Source organism: Paroedura picta, chromosome 8, assembly GCF_049243985.1.
Source record: "Paroedura picta isolate Pp20150507F chromosome 8, Ppicta_v3.0, whole genome shotgun sequence".
NCBI lineage: Eukaryota > Metazoa > Chordata > Lepidosauria > Squamata > Gekkonidae > Paroedura > Paroedura picta.
In genome coordinates this window covers 90,020,759-90,043,067 of record NC_135376.1, presented here as the reverse complement: position 1 = coordinate 90,043,067, position 22,309 = coordinate 90,020,759, and the positions used below count along the sequence as shown (strand labels likewise).

Below are 22,309 nucleotides of genomic sequence, written 5' to 3'. Positions count from 1 at the left end.
GGATCACAGCGTCATCCGCATATACAAAATTTAGTATTTTCCTATTGTCCAGTTTAGGGGCATGGATAACAGAGTTCTGAAAGCATTTGATTAAGGAGCCAACATAGAAGTTAAATAAAAAGGGGGCTAAAATTGCACGTATTAATTTGCCCACTTCATGTCCCCCCCCCCCAATATAGGCTTATTGGCTACAGAATCAAAACTGCATTCCTGTAGAATTCCCGTTTCTCTATCTTTACTGGTGCCTGATGGGATGTGGGTTGCTGCAGCAGTGAGGTTTTTAGGATGCAGAGAGAGAGGGGGGGGGGTTTGTTGCCTAAAGCATAAATCATAAAATAATAGAGTTGGAAGGATCCTGCCTGTGCGAAGGGATGCTTTGGATGTGTGAAGAGGACTGTCACAAGTTTACCTTCCGTAGAGTCCTCCTTTCTCACATCAGAGCAGCTTGCTTCCCATTGGGAAACCTCTGAGACAACCCCCAGAAATGGCATGATCATGCAGAATATGTTTGGAAGCAGAGCTGTGGACACGCCCACCTGGGGCCCTTCCCTTCCCACCTCCTCCAAGACCATCATTGGCTACTTTGGGGGGGGGGGTGATTTGACGCTGGTTGAGAAAGCCTGCATCAAAGGAACAATACAATAGGACCAGGACTGCAACGCCGAATGACAGTGTGAACAACAATGAGAACATCTGGCCTAAGATGTACTATTAATTAATCAATTAATTAATTACAGCTGTATACCACCTTCCCCAAAGGCTCCATGACCAATGCAAATGAAAAAAAGGGCTAGGAACTGGGAAGCAGGAATGTTTCCTTCAGTCAAACGAACAGTAGCAGTGGTTTGACAAGAATTGCCAACCTCCAGGTGGTGGCTGGAGATCTCTTCGGATCTCAACCGACCTCTAGGCAACAGTTCCCCTCAAGGAAATGTCCAGTTTGGATTATTACGAGTTATTGTATGGTGGGTGTCATATACCTAGGAGATCGCCTGGCAGACAGGCAAGGGATGTTTACCATTTCCTGCTTCCACATCATGACCCCTAGTGTTCCTTGGAGGAATTACTACCTTGGAGGAATTACTCTCCCATCCAAATACTAGCCAGGATACTCTATGGCATTATACTCATTTGAAGTCTCCGCTCCCCAAACCCCTCCCCTCTCAGACTGCACCCTTCAGATCTCCAGGTATTTCCCAACCCGGGGCTGGCAGTCGAAGGCTTCTCTCCAGAGAAATGCATGAGTCACTGCGTTTGGCCAAGGAAACCTTGCCCTCCGTCCCCCCCCCAGCTTCCCTTCCTGCTAGCTGTTTTTGAAATGAAGTTGCAAACTGCAGATAAGGCCTGAGGATTTGCCGTTTCTCTGAAGCCTTTAGGCACACTTACTGCGGGATTCAGATAAATATAGATTAATAGTCTCTAAAAACCGTGTTTTGCGCTTGATAAACGCAGACAGGCTCTCATCCCGGTATCCTGACCTTCTTCTGTGTTTGTGTTAGCTGGCAGAACAGGTGATACGTCTAAAGGCGTGCAAATGTTTTGAGCCTGATGCAAGGCAGCAGAACAGCAGAAAGGTGGGCCTCATCAAAAACCTGCTTGTCTTTTGTGCCCGTGCCCTTTGTGGGATGAGAGTTTATTTATTGAAGGATCTCAGAGTGGTTTAAACAATGCAAAATTCATAAAACCAATACATTTAACACATCTAGAATTAAAGCATTTTGAAATAGTTTAAAAACCACCATCATTATTGTTGCATCAGCAAAAGCAATAATGACTCGTAGCCAGTTATATGTTAAAACTGGAAGAATTGAGGGGGAATGGGAGAGCAGAAGGTGTGGGAGGAAGGCCCATTTATTTGTTTATTTGATTTCTATACCGCCCTTCCATATGGCTCAGGTCGGTTTACATACATCATAGGGGGGTAACATGGAACGAGTCAACATACAACATAGTCAATATACAACAATAACAACACAACAGTGGTTCTAAACAACAACTTCAGTGATCCCAACAATAACAACATAACAAGCTAAACCCCATAGAGAGGTCAGGCTGCTTCAGGCCATGGAGGGGATGTCAGAGGTGGGGGCACCTGTGGTCGGTCTCAGGCACATGCCTGGTGGAGGAGCTCCCTTTTGCAGGCCCTGCGGAATTTTGGGAGTTTGGGCAGGGCCCTGATCTCTTCAGGAAGCTCGTTCCACCAGGTGGGGGGCAGGATGGAAAAAGCTCTGGCCCTTGTTGAGGACCAACATGCTTGTTTGGGGCCAGGGACCACCAGCCAGTTGGCAGTGGCGGAGCGTAATGCTTTTTGGGGGGGGGGTATAGGCGGAGAGACGGTCTCTCAGGTACACTGGGCCCAGACCGCGTATAGCCTTGAAGCTAAGAACCAAAACCTTAAGCCCGATCCGGATTTCAAATGGGAGCCAGTTGAGTTGTTGAAGTATAGGCCGGATATGAGATCTCCACGGTGTGTTGGTGAGAATCCTGGCCTTCTGCACCAATTTCAGTTTCCAGGTCAAGGATAAGGGTAGGCATGCATAGAGTGAAGTATAATGTTTATTATCCAGCCGACCTCAACCAGAGACCCAGCAGAAGAACTCTGTCTTGTACGCCCTATGGAACTCAGCGAGTTCTGACAGGGCCCTGACCTCTCCTGGAGACTTATTCCACCAGACAGGTGCCAGGGCCAAAAAGACCTCAGCTGTGGTTGAGGCTGGGCAGATTTCCTAAGGGCCAGGGATCCTTAGCCAATTCACACTGTTCAATCTAATATGAGGAACATATTCAGAGAGCTGGTCCCTCAGATATACAGGGTAAGATCTGTGTAAGACCTTAAAGCTCAAAACTAAAACCTTGAATGTGATCCAGAATTCAACTTATAGCCATTATACCCATTAGAGAAGAAGAAGAAGAAGAAGAAGAAGAAGAAGAAGAAGAAGAAGAAGAAGAAGAAGAAGAAGAAGAAGAAGAAGAAGAAGAAGAAGAGAGAAAGGCTTTTTCCTACCTGGAGGAGCTTCAGGGGAAAAGGGGAAGGAAGACATAATCAACAGTGGATTTAGGATTGCCAAGTCCCCCTGGCCACCAGCAGGGCATTGAGGAGGGGGGGGGTAAGGTTGCCAGTTCAGGCTTAGCAAACATCTGGATCCAGCCTGGCGTTAGACACTTTGAAATCCCTGATTGCAGTGGGAAAGACTTCAGCTTGAAGTTGTGAGTGTCCTGCACAGTGTAGGAGGTTGGACTAGATGACCCAGGAGGTCCCTTCCAACTCTATTATTCTATGATTCTATGGTTCTACATTAGGTAGGAGCTCGAAACTCCAGCTGTATTCATACTTGCTCAAAATAACACTGGTCTCAGATCAACAGAAGGGGCGTCTATCATATGTTCCTCTTCAATCTGTATAAGGAGACATTGTCTACTCATCTGGTGGTTAGCATTGTTTTCAGCCTTCTCTATTAATGTCTTCATTTGATGTACTCCTTTAGGCAGTTCTTCCAAAGCCCAAACTGTATATTCTTATGTAGAATGCACAGTTGTGACACAGCATGAATATGTACTGTCTGTTCCCTGCAGTCGGCTCTGAATATTCTCTTGAGAATGCAGTCTCTTTATGCGCATTTATATCAGCAAATTTTGGATTAATGAGACCAGACCACAGTAAGGTAAAGATGCCCAGTTGCAGAATGGTATCAGTGGGGGCGGGTGGCAGCAAACTGAAGAGCTTTAAACAGGAGAGACAAAATGACCATTAGCCTTTCCAGAGAAAGAGAACTTCCATCTTATGAAACAGAACATCCATCTTAGTAGAACTTCTGTCTTAAGAACTTCTGTGTTAAGAACTGCATCTCCTAACTATATCTGACAAAAGGAGCTTTGACTCACAAATGTTTCTGCCCTGAGAATCTTGTGCTCCAAGGTGCTACTAGATTTGAATCTAGCACTCCAAAGACCAGGCGAGTAATACTGGAAGAGGTATGACCTTCGTTCTGATTTCTCAGAAGCTTTGGTTGGCAGAAAGAAGATGTTGGACTAGAAGGATCTTTTATCAGTTCCAAAGGCAAATGAACGAGATGTACAACAGAAATGCTACCAACTTGCATTCATCTGCATGACTTCTGTGCAGTCTCACGTGGGACTACATTTTCGCAGGCATTTTTAGATCCCAGTTGTGCTCCCCCCCCTCACAGAGGAAGTTGACTTTCCTGCCCCAAAATCACAGGGGTGAGAGGGGTGAGCACTTTCCCCTCAGTTCTCTTTTTGCTGCCAATGAAACAGGGCTCTTCAGCAAGATGAAGCAGAATATTTACCTCAGCTACAGTTTTCAGCTACAGCGGGATCAAGGCAAGGACTGAATAGGACTGGGAAATCATCCAGTCTGATTCCTAGAGATGTGCAGCCCCTTTCCCTCTAGGCATGTCAGTCCTATTGGCTTCCCTCAAGATACCTTACTGTAGAGGGCCTTAGTTCACAGCACTTACTTTGAGTGAGTAAGGTCTTGAGCTCTCTCCCCAATGTCTCCATATTAGGACAGGCTGCACAGATCAATTGTCTCATAAGTATATCTTATACCCTGAAAATTAGCTCTATGTAGCCATCTGCTTGACCTAATAGACTTTAAAAAAGTCAGGATAGAAATCCAGGGATGCAAACAGGATAATATTTATTGGGTAAAGCTCTACATTGATACATCTTGAGCTTGCATGTTCTCCTTTGAGGAAATAATTTATCTTTGATTCTCAAGAGGAATGCATTTTTCCTTTCACTGATTTATTGTATTGTTGGAATGTGTCCCTCCAGATGTTCTGTTAAATGTCCTTGACCAGTGGATTGTTAAAAAGAGAGAAGAATTTGTTCTATGCTTTGTTCTGGTAGTAATTCCATTGCTTTTAAGTAGTGTCGTTCTTCAGGGATAAGGGGCCATGGCTCAGTGGAAGGGTATAGGCCCTGTACACGGAAGGTCTCAAATTCTTCTTGTTGGAACTTTTGGACTTGGCTGGGTCTTAGGTCCCTCCCGAAAATTAGAGCTGGAGAGTAAGAGTGCATGTTAAAGTATGCAGTTATTAGTTACCTTTGTGGATGAGGCACAGATCCAGACTCACAGTACTTTGAGATTTAAAAGAGAGAATCTTTACTGCATGATTATTTAGAGAAGTATATCATATTCATTTACTTCAATCTCCTTACTGAAGCAGAATACAAAAACTTAAAAGGTAATTACAAAGCAAACACATTGCAAGCTCCTATGGCTGGCTCAAAGAGACTACATGCCAACACATTAGCAGAGAGCCTTAATGGAGGATACTCTCCTTGCTTCTGAGTACACACACTTGTCTTCTTGAAGAAGGAGGAAATGTGTGGGAGCCCACCTTAAACAAAGGAATCCCCAGGACATGTACTCAGGTTTTTTATCCATTGCCACCTCATCTGTGATTACTTGATGCCCTAGTAAACACACAGGTACAGCTCAGCTGTTTAAACAGCTTAACAATAGCCCTTCAAAGCTGATTTCATCAAATTACTTGCTGATTGTAATTCCCACACTTCTCCATCCCGTGGACCACAGTAGCAGGCACTGAGAACAGCCCCCATCATATGCAGTCAGAGATGGCAGCCCTACAAGGAAATAGAAAATCATAGAATCATAGAGTTGGAAGGGGACATATAGGTGATCTAGTCCAACCTCCTGCTCAATCCAGGATCAGCCTAGAGTATCCATGAGGGCTGATCGGTAAAAAAGTATCTTGGGGAGGGTGATTTTGAGATGAAAACCAACTAGGAAGCAATAATTAAGCAACCTTTCTTCTCGGCTCTTCCTCCACCCCAAGCTGTAGCAGGCCCAGGCTACTGTCTTCTGCCAATGATCTCCAAGACCATAAGCTGGTGAACTAGGAATGTCACGTTCCCACATGGGTGGGGAATCCTTCAGTTCCCATTTTCCACCACCGGTTTAACAGCCAAAGAGAGAGAGAGAAAAATAATAAATTGCAGCTCCCATTACGGTATTACATCACTTCAAGCGAAAACCCATAACTTTCACAGGTCCACTCTCAAGAAATAAATTCTGAAAATTGTCAGAAACTCTGTGGTAAACTGTGATTCCTAGAACAGTCAGACAGCATTTCTGGGTTGTTCCTGGAAGTGCCATACTTCTGTCACATCCACCACACCCCCCATTTTGATATTCCCAGGATCCCATTTTAGCTGCATGTGGGCTGTAATACAAATTCAGTGGTATTATGAAGAACTAGCGGAAAATCCCATTAAAAAAATACAATGGGCACGTCCCCCCCTCCAACCTAGGCAAGCCAGGCAAGGCCTGGCAAGGCTGCTTGGGGTGGTGGGAGTACTGGCAGGGGGAGCGGCCTTCTCTGGGGCCCCCATGCATCAGTGAGGCCAGGCCTTGCTCCTTCCCTCCCTGGCCCTGGTTGCTAGCTGGATGACCTTCTGGAGACCACCAACTGCAGTCCCAGCCTCCCCCCTTCCCTCCCAGCTCACGCTCGCTGGCTGGCTTATCTCTCGCAGTCAGTCCAGTAGAGCAGGTTGGAGGGGGATGTGGGCAGGGACAGGACAGCCAACCTGATTAGCCATTTGTTGGACAGACAGCCAATCAGGTAGGCAATGAGTCCCAACTCCTCCCACCAACCCTTGGACAGTCATGTGAAATGTGACAGTGGAGGGGTCTCTGTAATATCCTTTTAATCTCAGTTTAGGAGCAGTCGACACACGCGTGGCATGTGTGTGAAAGAGAAATGCTTTCGGCAACTTATTCTTCATTGAATAGGCCATGCTGCACCCATTATAATTTCCTAGAAAAGGCAAACCTAATGCTTTTTCCGATGTTCCACTAACACGCGCCGTAAACAGAATACGGTCGCCTCATTTGTTTTTTCCAAATAAAGCAGCAAAATAAAGGTTTTAATTTGTGGGCGACTTTTAAATAGAAACCAACCTTCCCAGCTGTTTCTGGCTTTTAAATCCCCTCATTCATTTTACGACAACTGGCTGTGAGGATGTAGGAGATGCAGTGTCATCATAAACATAAAGTTGATCGTGCCTTAAATGGGAGGGGAGGGGAGGGGAGGGGGGAAGGCTATCCATGGTCTAGAAATCATCTTTCTTAGCATCTGCAACACGAGCTTCTTTAACCGAAAAAGCCACAAGCCAAACCTGGGACCTTCTGCAGGCAAGGGCAGTGGTCTGCCACTCAGCCATGTCTCCAACTCTTGTACAATCATGAGCAATGTGACAGAAGAGGGTGCCTGTGATAGCCTCTGTAATATGAATTTATTACATCAAGGCACGCGTGGCATGTGCATGAATTTTGCTTTACAGTTTGGAGAAAAAATATCCCAGCTAATGCTTAGGCATGACTGGTAATCTCTGTTACAGGTTACTGAACTGTGTCTAAGAAGAACCATTTCTTTCCAATACGTTTCTGAATACATTCACCAGAGAGCTCCTTGATGGAGCAGTGCCTGGCGGAATGAGTTCCCAGGAGAGATTAGGGCCTTGTCAGAGCTCTCCGAGTTCCGCAGGGCCTGCAAGGCAGAGCTCTTCCGCCAGGCTTATGGTTGAGGCTGGCTGGATAATTACCACCTATCTGGCTATGAGTTACTTATTGCTTCTGCTGATGTGCCAGTGATAGTTGTGGGTTTTAAACTATCTTAAATGATTTCAATTTCATATTTGTTAAATGTATTGTTTCTATTGAGTTTTATGTTGTAATCCACCCGAAGACAGTGTTACCGAGAGGGATAGTATATGAATCTCCAAATAAAAAAAACATTTATTTTAAATGCGTAAGTAAAGATCCATAAGAGCCTCTTGTGGCGCAGCGTGGTAAGGCAGCAGAAATGCTGTCTGAAGCTGTCTGCCTATGAGGTTGGGAGTTCAATCCCAGCAGCCGGCTCAAGGTTGACTCAGCCTTCCATCCTTCCAAGGTTGAGTACCCATCTGCTTGCTAGGGGGTAAATGGTAATGACTGGGGAAGGCACTGGCAAACCACCCTGTATTGAGTCTGCCATGAAAACACTGGAGGGCGTCAACCCAAGGGTCAGACATGACTCGGTGCTTGCACAGGTGATGCCTTTACCTTTTTAAGGATCCATAATAAACAGGAAATTCTCGCGATGGTCCCTTCTTTGCCCTCTGGCTTCTGACACCCGCCCCCCCCCAATTACCTTTCTTCCCTGACCACCAGGGCCTCCCATTTTTGTCCTTCCATATGCTTCTTATCCATTTTCAAGTCTCCAGGCATGGCAAGGAGAGGTGTGCAGGCAGCCCGATAGTCTTGAAGGGAGTGTGCAAAAGCGGGATCAAAAAACAGAAGCTGGAAATCAATCCCACACATAAGCCAAGTCCTATAAGGGCAAGAGGGTCCATAGTCAAAAGTTGCAAGCTGAAGGTCAGTCAGGGAAGCCTGGTCCATGAAGTCCAGGAGAAGCAGGGTCTGGAGCTGCAGGTCCAGTAAGATTGGCATTCTCAGCACAATGGGCTTCTGCCTCCCCCCTCTTTTAAAACTTGACATGCAGCTCATCATGAACAGCCGCCTCAGCATTCAATCTGGACTCTGCAAACACTCTTGGGGGCCAGTTGTGCCCTGAGCAGCAAATCTTGCACTCCTAGACCTTTCCTGTAAAGTAAAACACTGCTTCTTGTGTCGTTGCTCTATAGCAGGGGTAGTCAAACTGCGGCCCTCCAGATGTCCATGGACTGCAATTCCCAGAAGCCCCTGCCAGCATTCGCTGGCAGGGGCTTGTGGGAATTGTAGTCCATGGACATCTGGAGGGCCGCAGTTTGACTACCCCTGCTCTATAGGCTAAAGAGACTAGAGTGGGGAGCCTGGCTGCTGCTGGGGATTCTGCAACAAGGTTGATGTCTAAAGTCTGGAGGTCTTGGGTTCTTGTGCCTGGTTGTGATTCAGATTCTGCACTGGGTCCCATAGGGAGGTTCTGGTCCTTCTGCTATTGAGTCTGTTGTCAGTGGCTGAAGTTCAGAAGCTAGACCTGGTAAGACTTTCAGATCTGCCTCTTCCTCAGAGTCAGACAGGATTGCATCTGACTGGCACCTGACATCCATCTTACTTTCCCACTGTCCCCTCATTCTTCAGTCTGACCTCCCTGCTGGTAAACCCCCAACCAGTTTGACCAGCTGAAGTTCCACAGCAGTGTCTCCACCCTCTCACCTCTCCGGTCATGAGCCACTCTGCCCTCTACTTGTTCCCACCACTCTGCCTACTCCACATCCTGTAGCTCATTTGCCAGTAGGCAGAGATCTAACAATTGTATTGTGCATGTGTGGACAAAACTCCTCTATGGAGATCTATCCTCTCCCACCCATTTTTCAAAGTGTTCAGATGTTTCTGCAAACCTAGATGGTCCTCCCCATTGTAACCTGCATATAGCTCCAATCCATGGATTTAAGTATCCACAAATGGGCCTATGTTGTTGATAGTATGTGTAGATAGAAATTAATATGGCTGTTGGCCCTGTGGCTCAGCAGTAGAGCCTCAGCTTTGTCTACTGAAGATCACAGACTGGATGGGAGTGGTCTTCTGAGATTGCTCAAAAAAGGGCTAGAAGTAATTCAGGCAGCTGTGGGGCAGCACTAGAAATACAATGAAAAGATAGATCTAAGTCAAACAGTATCTCCCAACCCAGAGATCTGAGACAGAATTACAGAGTTGCTATTGGCTGTGTGGAATGAAGTACATGATGGCATTATTGAGATGGTTTCAGGGGAGCATCTTAAACCTTATAACAACATTGTTTGTCATGGGAGGTGAGGCTATCAAAAAGAAAATGGGATTTAAAAAAAAGCTGGTAGTGCAATCCTAAATAGAATTACATTCTCCTCCTCCTTCTCCTCCTCCTCCTCCTCTTCTTATAAACCCATTCCCTTCAGAAGACTTAGAAGGGCATAGGACTGCACAGTAACTCCATTGAAGTCAACAGGTTTCCAAGAGTGCAACTCTTCTTCGGGTTACCTTCAGAGATCCCTGAGAGGTTGAAAATTCATCGCCACCAACTCTTGCCCTTTCCTTTGGCTTCTTGCTTTGTTGGTTTCCATATTAACTTTGGTCACCATCACTGCAATCTATGATTAGAAAGGTTTTGCCCCTGTAAGACTGACTCAAAATGGGCTCAGTTTACCATTCTTTCAAGGGGACGGGGTGCAGAAATAGGAACAAAATGTTCTCCTTTGGCATCTTCCATTTTACAAGAGGCCATCATCATGAATGCTATGTGGGGGTACACGTATCCCTGTCTGTTACTGCAGGTAGGATTGTGCTCTGATCATTTCTTTGGAAGTGGCTTCCGGAGGGATGGGCAATTCAGGACTTTGGGACATCAGGACCCAGGAGCTTCTGTATTTCTGGATGGAGATGCAGAACTCAACCTGAGAATGCTCTTTTTGGTGCCAACATCATGTCAGTCACAACATAAAATCTCACCCTAATTTTGGTTGCCATTCTAAATTTATTCCCATTAGTGAAATTGGTGGTGAGCAGACACACAATAGTCCCAGAAGAACACATTTGTAATAGGGTTGCCAGGTCTTTCTCCGACCCCAAAGGTGGGTGGGAGTTATAGCGTTGCCAGCTCCGGGTTGGGAAACTGCTGGGGATGTGGGGGCAAAGCCTGAGGAGGACAGGGACCTCAGTGGGGTACAATGCCAGAGAGACTTCCCTCCAAAGCATCCATTTCCTCCAAGGGAACTGATGCCTATAATCTGGAGATGAGCTGTTATTCCATGGGATCTCCAGGTCCCACCCAGAGGCTGGCATCCCTAGCTGAATGCAGGCAAAGAGACATCAAGTTCTATTCTACTGTCCCTCTTATACCCCAGCCTCTACTTCCTCCTCCATCTTTTACTTTTCCACTCCGCTTTTCCTTTCAATCAACTTTTCCCATCAACTTTATTTTTCTAACACACCCTTAGACAGCTCAGGCCAGGTAGCACTGTTTGAGTTTTTTTAAGACAGAATGTTTACAGCAAAATGGTTGATACAAATGTACACCTATAGCTTCAGCTTTAGGGTTTCAAATGTTTTAAAAGCTGCCTCTCTTTGAGAAATATTGTTTTCGGACGGGGCTGGTCAGTATTGGATGGATATTCTTTTCTTGGGCGAATGACATCTCAGGCAGTATCTATTTGGTCTTATTCCCCGGCCTCAGCCATAGACCTGGCAGAACAGCTCTCTCTTACAGGCTGCCCAGAAGGCTTTAAAGTCACAGAAGGCCCTGATCTCATTAGGGAGAGCATTCCGCCAGACAGGACCAGAACTAAAATAGCCCTAGCCAAGGCCAGTCTTACCTCTTTGGGACCAGGAAACCTGAATAGGTTTTGACTACTCAGTCTTAACACTCTTTGGGGGACATAGGGGAAGAGGCAGCCCCATTGATACAAGGGTCCCAGATGATTTAGGACTTTGAAAGTAAGAATCAGGACACAGGGGACTTATCTGTCCAGCATTACACTACCAGGTAGGACACTCTTCTAAATGTTAACAATGAGATGAATTGTTAACATTTGTTAACAATGTTAACATTATTAACATTGAATAACAACTATTCAAAAACAACAGACACCCTGTTAAGGTTATTGAGATTGGAAGGAGGGAAGAGGAATAACTCCATTTGATCATCCCTGGGTTTTCTTTCCCTGCAGGAAGCAAGCAAAACATATTCAGGAACAGCTGAAAGAGACGCAGAATGGGAAAACCTACAGCCTTAATGCTCCCGGCATGATGGCAAAACCCGAGGCCAGGGCCCAGAGCCGAGTCCAGCTGCAAACTGTGAGTAACTTTGCCAGCTCAGCCCTCCACCGACTGGCGGAATGTTGGATGCTGATATTTTTGGGCCTCGCGTCCCTTTCTCCCAGATGTGCTGCTAAGTTTGCACCTGCGGTTTTGTGGAGTGAACAAACGAACTCCCTCCTGTTCCGACACGGCTGCTAAAACAATGCAAATCGAAGCCTCGCGCCAGAGTGTTTGCATTGTCATCTCCGGCTTGCGGGCCCTCCCGATCAATAAAGACGCAAGGCACCATCTTTATGGACTCAAATAATGGACCCCAACTTTGTTAATATTTAAAAACCAACAACAGGAAAACACTTTCAATTGAATTAAGCCTCGGCCTGCTACAAGCCCAGAAGAAGTTATTGGGATTGTTTCAGGTTCCTTACAGCCATAGATCCAATGCCGCCTTGTCTAGTCACTGCTCTCTCCTCAACCATTTGGGTAGGTGGGTAGTCAGGCCTCGGATCCAATAGCACTGAGAGGTTGGTCTGAGAACCCTCTACACCAGGGGTGCCCAGTGTGGTGGCCAGTACCTTTCTTGTGTTTTAGAAAGTGGGCAAGGCTGGGTCTTTTCTGATTGACCAATGGAGACCTGATTGGCGGTATAGAATTATTTTTTCAAAGTACCTAACACATCGGAGACAAAGTTAGAACTGAATCGCAAAGCATAGGATAAGCAATATAGGCACTTATCCCTCCCTTGGGAACTCAAACCAGGCACAGTTCAAAGGAGTCAAAAGAAAGAGATAACCATTTGGGCTTCAAGGGATGAGAAGGCGTGGGAAACTACAGGGCACTAGGGAAGGGAGGGAGGGAGGGAGGGCGGGCAGGCAGGGGAGGGATGTCTGGGGACGATGATAAGCATAAAATATAATGGCAGGAAATCAGCCTTGGGTGTCAAGCTAAGGCATCTTGTTTACATCATGGCACAAAGGCCAGGCTAGCTAAACACTCTAACATACAGCAAATTATAATCATGGCAGAAATACATGGGGTTTCTGACAGTTTTCAAGGCAAGAGACTTCAAAGGTGGTTTGCTATTGCCTGTCGCTACCTTGCAACCTTGAACTTCACTGATGGTCCCCCATCAAAGTACAAACCAGGGCTGAAGTTGCTTAGTTTCCAAGATGTGACGAGAATAGGCTAGCCTGAACCATCCAGGTAATGCCCCCAGATCTTCATAGAGTTTTCAAGGGAAGTCATTCAGAGGCGTTTTGTCATTGCCTAACTCTAAGTAGCAGCCCTGGTCTTCCATGGTGGTCTCCCATCCAAATACTAACCTAGCAAGCTAACTCTGCTCAACTTCTGAGATCTGATGAGGTTGGGCTAGCCTGGGCCATCCTTGTCAAGGGCAACAGTCCTTACAGGATGTGATAAAATATCCAACCTCAGTGTTCAAGCAAGCTCACGAAATTAAGAACAAAATCTCTAAATGATTCAACAGCATTCCATTTTGTTTTAAATTTGGTCTGTGACTTAGAAATGTCACTGCCTTTTCTGGATGCATCTGGCTAGTGAAATTTGAGGCCCCGTAAACAGGAATCCTCTCCATCTCACACTTTGTTACACTCCATTTTCCTGGAGCTGAGAGTTCATTTCGCTTTCTTCTCACTTCACAGAGAGACAAGATTAATGGGACGCATTCATTATGCATTGCAATTGACTATCTCGTAATTGAAGCTTGCTTACTACTTGAAGGTTACTTTGCATAATAGCACAGGCTGCACTTTTGGCAGATATTAGGAGATAAAAGAGCTTCTCTTTTTTTTTCCCCTCCCTGGACAGATCTTCCCCTGACACTCAAAGGCAGATTCATCCTCCTGTCACATTGACAAAACAGACTACAACTAGTTTTAAACAAGTTGAGCCATCTTCACAGACAGCCCAAGAGATCTGATTCCTCCCTCCTAACATAGTAAAATTGTAATAACAAACAAAATAATGTGTTTCCCCTAATACTTCCCCACGGCAAGGCGTTCCATCCTGCCTCTTCTAAGGAAGCACACATGGAGCTGCCTCTTACTGAACCAGATTCTTGGTCCATCAAAGTCAGTACTGTCTTGTTAGACTAGGGTTGCCAACTTAGCTTTGAGAAATACCTGGAGACTTTAGGGGTGGATCTGGGAGTGGATGGGATTTGGGGCTGGGATGGGATTTGGGGCTCAATGGATTATAATACTATGGAGCAGCGGTTTTCAACCTTACCTGCTTGGTGACCCCAACTTCGGTGGCAGCTTCGGCAGCAGTGTACGCATGTGCAGCAGGCACACAGGAGTAGGCGGTGGGCTAAAGGCGGTGTGGAGGTGGCCATTGCCATGGCTCTGTCACCTCCACCTGCCTCCATCAGCTGTTTTCCGCTGCCTCTGCCCACCGCCATCTCCATCCGCCACCACCACCACCACCCGCCTCCACGCGCTGTCACTGATTGCCACCTGCCGCCACCACTGCAGTGGCCAGCAACCTGGGCAGAGTCTGCACTTACTTTTTTATTCCATTGTCAATCCTGTTGAATTCAGATCGCTTTGAACTTGGGTCTTCCTCTTCCCCCCCTCCCCATTGAAACAGGAAAGTCATCTGCACATGGTTAGGGAGGCTCAGAAGAGTGGGGGGGGGGAGGCAAATGGAGACTCTTTCTCTGTTTTCTTGAAGGGGGGAGAGGATCCAAGAAGTCAGAGGAGGGGGGAAAAATCATTTTTTTCTTGAAGGGGGGGGGGAACGAAGAAGGCACAAAAAAAATCCAAGGCTGACAAAAGTTGAGAGAAGTTAGGGGCTTCTCCTTTGAGGCAGGCTTGTCACATGACCACCTGTAGCCAATCACGAGTCCTCTATCACGGAGGAGAGCCCAGATTCAAAACAATGCGATTTTCTGAATATATTCAGGGTTAGCAGCAGTCTGAGATATCGCACAATAAAGGTAGGGTCACTCCGGATCAATCCTTCTTGCTGCAGAAGGAAAATTTAAATCGCCCCAAATCCAAACGGAAATCGCATTCTGTGTAGAGAGCAGGGACTGAATTGATCTGGGGTTGGAATAAAAGCTCCATGCAGTTTACACCCTGGGGACCCCAGGGAAGGGGCCAAGCAACCCCAAATGGGGTCCTGACCCACAGGTTGAGAACCACTGCTATGGAGTCTACCCTCCAAAACAGCCATTGCCTCCAGAGGAACTGATTTCTGTCATGTGGAGATGAGCTACCATTCCAGGGATTCCCCAGAGCCCACCTGGCAGCAGACATCCCTAGATCAGACTGGTAGCAGCTGTCCAGGGTCTCAGGTGAAAGTTTTTCACATCACCTCCTACTTGGCCCTTTGAACAAGAGATGCCAGTCATAGAACCTGGAACCTTCTACATTCAAAGCATTTGTTCTACCACTAGGCACTGTCCATCTTAATTTCCCCTAGATAACCCAGAGAATGATGAGGGCCCAAAGCCTTTTTGGCTAAAACAACCTCTGCCCTTCCTTGCCATGGGATGTTTAATGCCCAAGAGAAAGGGAGCTACATCAATTAAACCCATTTATTCCTACTGTTTATTCATCACGTTTGTACACTGCTTTTCCTCCAGAGAGTTCAGGGTAGCAATCATGAGAATTAATCCATTTGCTCTCCACAACTGTCCTGGGAAAGTCAGAGAATACTTGGTCCCAGTGTCATCCAATGAACTTAATGAGCTAAGTGAAAATTCAAGCCAAGACCTTATCTTGCCCCCCAGTCCAGCTTAATTTATATTTTATTTATTTTGTGACTTCTATACCACTCCCTGAGCCTCTTGTGGCGCAGAGTGGTAAGGCAGCAGAAATGCTGTCTGAAGCTGTCTGCCCATGAGGCTGGGAGTTCAATCCCAGCAGCCGGCTCAAGGTTAACTCAGCTTTCCATCCTTCTGAGGTTGGTAAAATGAGTACCCAGCTTGCTGGGGAGTAAAGGGTAATGACTGGGGAAGGCACTGGCAAACCACCCCGTATTGAGTCTGCCATGAAAACGCTAGAGGGCGTTACCCCACGGGTCAGACATGACTCGGTGCTTGCACAGGGGATACCTTTACCCTTACCTTTTTTATACCACTCCCTTGCAGAAGAACACCTGGGGCAGTGAACAACTCAGCCATCAATAACAATCAATATAAAAGCCAAGATGTATAATTGCAGTAGGAGTCATATAAACTTCAAAATGCAATTAATTAGTACATAGCAAGTTGAAATTAAACCTCTACCCCATAATGGGGGAGGAGGGAGGGGAGAAGGTGAGATGAGGGAGGCCCTGATCAGATGTTGTCTTAGATTCCACTGTCCTTAACCACATCTTTGGCAGAAGAGCTTCATCTTACAGGCCCTGTGAAACTGCTTGAGTTCCAACAGGGCCATGATCTCCCCAAGGAGCTCATTCCACCAAGTAGGCACAAGGGCTAAAATGGCCCTGGGTCTGGTTGAGGCCAAGTGACATTCTTTAGGGCCAAGGACCACTAACTGATTAGCATTTGCTGATCAAAGGGCTCTACAATGGATGTTCTCAGATAGACAGTCCCATGTTTTCATATTTGGAGACTGAAGGGGAAGAATGTGCTGTTTATGCTTGCAAGGTTGGTTGCACCCATTGGTTCAAAGAGAATGAAGGATTTGGCTGGCTCTGGATTTTAATTCAATGTCATTGTCCTTAGAGACTGATATTTAATGTCCAACTTCTTCATTCTAGCAACCATCTGTTGTCAAATGACAAGGTGTGATGATAGCTACCATATTTTAAAGGTAATTAAATATTAATTCAAGGCTACACCCAAGTCAACACCCATGAGTGATAGCTAAGTGGCATCTTTATAGACAGAGGCAATCGCAGGTGCTTAGGGATGGGCAACTTGTATGTGTGTGTGTGTGGGGGGGGGGAGCCATGCCTCCATGCCCAGATGGTGAGAAGCCAAAAACATTTGGCTAGCACATGCTGTTGGAAACAGAATACTGATCTAGATGAGTTTGGGTCTGATCCAGCAGGACGGTGTTTAAGCTATTTATGCAGATCCTTTTGTTGGCCATCCAGGCTTTACTTTAGGTATTTAGGCGTAACCCTTCCATATTCCATTTAGTCAACTCCACTTTTCATCTCCGTGGTTGATTTACTCACAAAAATTATCCATCATCCACAGAAGGCCATTTCATCTTTTAATTCTTTACTCTGCTGAGGTCACTGTCAACAGTAACTAAGTGGCTTAACAGCATTAACGTTACCAGACAAGTGGTTTGGTATGTAAGGAAATGGAGCCGTTAATGTGCTACATAGAGAAAGAGCATATCAGGATTGAAGATGGAAAGGATATTTATTGGGTGCGCCACTGATGAGAAATAGAGAAACAGATACTCCATGATAACCAAAAGGGCTATGCTGCGATACTTATCACCTACATGGCCAAATCCTTGTTGAATGGGAATGGGACATGACTAACAAGCTATAAGTACAATGTCTCTGCTCATGTCAGTCTGGAATGGAAGAAATGATAGAATAAGTCCTGTTACATGGCTGATTTTACCTAGACATTGGGAATACAGTCGTTACCTCAACTCTGCCCAAATAGATATATCAAATGCTTTTTATACTTCTTCTTGCGGATTGTTTTAATGAAATTACCTTCAAGCTAGCAAGGTCCTGAACTTTGGCCTGTTCAGCGAGGCATAAGAAGATAGTCCAGTACAGGGGTGGCCAAACTGTGGCTCTCCCGATGCCCATGGACTACAATTCCCATGATCCCCAGGCAGGGTATTATGGGAATTGTAGTCCATGGGCATTGAGAGAGACACAGCTAGGCCACCCCTGGTCTAGTATTTTCATAATTTTAGCATTATCATTGATTGTATATATTTTTTTTCTACACAGAATATCTATTTTAAGTATTCAGTGTGTGTATTCTTTATTGCCGATTTTCTTGACTGCTGGTCTGAGATAGAAATAAAAGAACTCAGTGTTAACAAGATAGTTGGATATAGCCCAAGAGTCAACATTGCCTGTATAAAGTTCTTTAGTATTGCTGCTGACTTAAGAAGTGAGCAGTGACTCGCAAAAGCTCATCCCCTGCCACAAATTTGGTACATGTTTTAAGATCTACTGAATTCCTACTCTTCTGCTGCTAGGATTTTCAACAGAAGAGATTTGCAATAGCCTGCCTTTGCATTAAAGAAGAAGAAGAGTTGGTTCTACCCAAATGGGTCTCAAAGCAGCTTACAATAACCTTCCCTTTCCTTTCCCCACAACAGACACCCTCTGAGGGAGGTGAGGCTGCTCGGTCAGAACAGCTTTATCAGTGCTATGGCAAGCCCAAGGTCACCCAGCTGGCTGCATGTGGGGGAGCGCAGAATCAAACCCGGCTTTTCAGATTAGAGTCCATGCTCCTAACAACTACCCCAAGGCAGTCTTGGACTTATTTAGTGGTCTCCTATTCTGTTCCTAATCACAGATAACTTTGCTAAGCTTCTGAAATTTGACAAGACAGGGTAAACCTGGACCATCCAGGCTAGGGTAGACAACATTAAGTCACCTCTATTGATCTGGAACACATCTACTAGTGTGTTTCCTAAAACGGAAATGATAACAGACATGATGTCCATTGTCCTGCCTTAAGGAGTGTGCCAGTAGATGATGACTGCAGTGGCAGAGCTGCGAGGCTCAGAGCTGGGCCTCGCAGCTCTGCTGCAGTGACACCCTGCTTCCCAGGCCAGTCCCACCCTCTGCAGAGCAGGGCAGACTGGGGAAGTAGGGAGACATGGTTCCCCGCTTTCCAGGCCAGTCCTGACTTCTGCAGAGCAGGGAAGGTCTGGAAATTAGGGAGACACTTTGGCTGCTGGCAAAGGGCCACAGAACTCCTACTATGAAAGGTAAGAAGGGGGAGGGGGGAGTATGTGTGTGAGAGAGGGGAGGGACCAGGAAGGAAAGGTAGGTGGGAGAGGCAAGGGAGGAGGAAATAAGTGTGTGTGTGTGTGTGTGTGTGTGTGTGTGTGTCAGAGAGGGAAAGGGCTAGGATTGCCATGCAATCCCAATTTCATACAACTAAAAAACAAACCCTGCTGCCACTACCTTGGCTGCTTCCATGTGGAGGCAGTTATCCAGGGTGGGCCTGATGCACTTCCCAAAAGTCCCCCATGGGGATACAGTAAGTGGTGGCACACACAGTGCTGCTGCAAACTCCCAGCAGCAGCCTTGTGTGGCCATCGCTGCATGGAATCGGTCTTAAGAATGCTTTTAACCACAGACTGGGCAGTTTGGGAGGTGCTTCTTTCTATTACTTTTTTGTCTCCATGCTGCCATTCTGCAAGGATGTGTTTTTCTTCAAAATCTTGAATCTGGAGCACTTTAAATCAGTGGTCCCCAACCTTTTTATCACCAGGGACCACTCAACGCTTGACAATTTTACTGAGGCCCGGTGGGGGGGGGGGTAGTTTACTCCTCTACTCTCAACCACTGCCCTAACGCTCTCTGATCGCTATGGTAATGTTTAAACATCCCTTCAAAATAAGATGCAGACACGCCACAACAATGAACATAAGGAACATTTTATTCTCATGGAAATGTTAACTCATGACAATGACAAATCAATGGGAACCCTGAGCTTGTTTCTCTGCAACGAGATAGTCCCATCTGGGAGTGATGGGAGACAATGACACCCGAAGTGTGTTGTAAAGGGTCGGGGGGGGGGAGAAGGCGTCCTTCGCGGCCCACCTCCAATTAGTTGATGGACCACATGCGGTCTGCGGCCCACAGGTTGGGGATCGCTACTTTAAATAAAGGAATTCCCCCCAGCATTCATGGTCTTTGTGGACACCAAATCAAATGAGACCAACAACAACAAAAAAATTGCAAATCCTTATTGGAGTTCTTGGAAAAATTATCCGAAAATATGAGAAAGAATGGAATCCGGTTGTGAAATCCAGCATTTATAAGATTTGGAAAACATTCCTAGTAGTTAACTGAGTAATTAATTCAAGTTCTACTCTTATTGACCAGCTTGCTGGGGGGTAAACGGTCATGACTGGGGAAGGCACTGGCAAACCACCCCGTACTGAGTCTGCCATGAAAACGCTAGAGGGCGTCACCCCAAGGGTCAGACATGACTCGGTGCTTGCACAGGGGATACCTTTACCTTTACCTTACTCTTATTGACCATGATCAGCTTTTTAGTGTGATCTCCTGTTAGAGTTGGATTTGAGGTAAAAAGTCCATGTGGTACATGCAATGTGATGTTTGTCACCAGGGGAAGGGTCTTCTCAGTTGTGGTCCCTACCCAGCGGAATGCATTCTCGAAAGAAGAAGAAGAAGAAGAAGAGTTGGTTCTTTTATGCCGCTTTTCCCTACCCGAAGGAGGCTCAAAGCGGCTTACAGTTGCCTTCCCGTTCCTCTCCCCACGACAGACACCCTGTGAGGTGGGTGAGGCTGAGAGAGCCCTGATATCACTGCCCAGTCAGAACAGTTTTATCAGTGTCGTGGCGAGCCCAAGGTCGCCCAGCTGGTTGCATGTGGGGGAGCGCAGAATCGAACCCGGCATGCCAGATTAGAAGTCCACACTCCTAACTACTACACCAAACTGGCTCTCTGACACCCATACATTAGGAACTTGTTTTGTTTTTTCAGGATATGCAAAGCTGGATTGTTTAGGTGGGCCTTTGGAGGGTAACCTTGTGTTTGGGCTGTTTTAATAGTAATATGGTGATAACCACACATTGTAATATTTTAATGTTATTATTTAATATTTGTTGTTTGTATGTTGTTTTTGACCTTACTGGTTTTAATGTAAGTCGTCAAAAGACCCTCCAGGTTAGTGGTGACTAAAAAATCAGAGATGGGTGGGTGGGTATAATAATGCTGGTCTGGGGAGAGTTATAGGAATGATTTGCGTGGCATCCTGTGGTGACAGTGCCAAGGATGTGGCTTATGAGGACTATGGAAGTTGTCAAGATTGGTGGGAGTCAGGGACAGATACTTTGGATCTGACTAAGAAAAGCAAGTCAACATAACTGATGCTACCCATCTGGCAGAAGACTGGAAGGCTACAATGGTACAATGGAGGAAGAGTAGGTGCCTTCAGAATCATGTCCTTGAATCATGTCCCTCTGCTATGTTGTCTGCTGGGAGCTTGGATTGACACCCTACCCCAGAGACAGATAGGATGAGTATGGAAGAAAACACACTTAGTATAACAATTTCAGTGTGCTTTTGGAATCTTTTTTTCTTCAAGACAAGCTATGTAAATGTAAGGAAATGACTATAATCCCTCTGCTTCCCTTTGTAGCTGGTATTAAAATGCATTGCAAATTTGCTTTACTCTCCAGCCTGCCTCATTATATTTTCAGCTGTTTGCATAACGGCAAGTCTTAAAAAAAAAAAAAGAGGAAAAGGAAAAAAGCTGTTCTACTCTCTCACCTCTGTGCCAGCGAAAGCTTCAACAGCTTGATTATAAAACACACACACCAGGTTAAAAATACAGATGTTTACTTTCCAGATACTTTTCCATTTGTAGCACAGGGCTCCCTGCAGCCTTTTAAAGTTTTTTATTTCTAGTTCAAATTCATGCAAACTGCATCTTTTAACAAGCAAGTCTGAAGCACTGGCTGGTCCCTTAGGATCATTCAAGAGTCACATTAGAGGACTTATACTCGACATGTTATAAGAAGACGTGGAACTGATGCTCAAGATAAGCAGTGTCCCATGTAGCCAAGGTGGTTATTTGTATGGAAAGGGTGTACAGGCATTTTCCACTAGGTGGCATTTTCCTCCCACCCAAGGAGTGTTCCACTAGTGTGAGAAGTTCCGCAGGAGCCGCGTTTTCTGGAGCCAGAGGAAAACACACAGGGAAGCATGAAAATGCCTTAAGATCCAACAGGTTCAGTATTTCCAAGGGAAAACTGGAGCGCTATCCTATATATTGGGGATATCCGTATTCCAGCTTCCGTATTCTCAGAAGCCATGGTATTTTCAAGATTAATGGTGTTCCCACATTCTTAGATTCCTATTCCCTGTGGTATATTGCTCCCTCTAGTGGTTGATTCAATATTACGCCAGTAGATGTCTGGCATTAAAACCTTCACTTTAAATCTTGCAGGGAAATATGCAGGGTATACAGAGATGTAATATTGATTTGGTCACTAGAGGGAGCAAAACATGTGTGGAAAAGAAAACCTCCAAAGCAGTAGAGACACCCAAGCAAAGAAAAGGAGAATGTGGAACAATTCCTCTAGGCTGGAGACTAAAACAAGCTGCCTTCTTTATTGATTGTCCATCTTCTCAGCTTGGATACCTGAAGCAGGATCTCTCCATGATTTTCTTGCCTCATCTTTTTTGCTGCTGCCCAAATTACCCTCCCCGATGCACTGTTCTCCCCCGGTGCATCGCATTTTGGTGTGGTACATGATGGGCATGGTGAGAAAGTTGCATTCCTCATTCAGAAATCTTTTTCTCTGTAGAAATGCCAAAACATGACTTGCTATGAGGAACTGACTATCCAAGTTGACTACTCATTGATTCCAAACAATAGCTGGA

General features: G+C 45.8%; 1 protein-coding gene across 4 annotated transcripts in view; it reads left to right on the top strand.

The window, feature by feature from the left end:
- Positions 1–22,309, top strand: part of NRG3 (neuregulin 3) — an 805,324-nt gene that overhangs the window by 760,281 nt on the left and 22,734 nt on the right. For all 4 annotated transcript variants that reach the window (XM_077350812.1, XM_077350811.1, XM_077350814.1 and 1 more), the window contains exon 6: positions 11,671–11,797. In XM_077350812.1, coding sequence (XP_077206927.1) covers positions 11,671–11,797 — 127 coding nt within the window. The remainder of the gene's footprint in view (positions 1–11,670; positions 11,798–22,309) is intronic.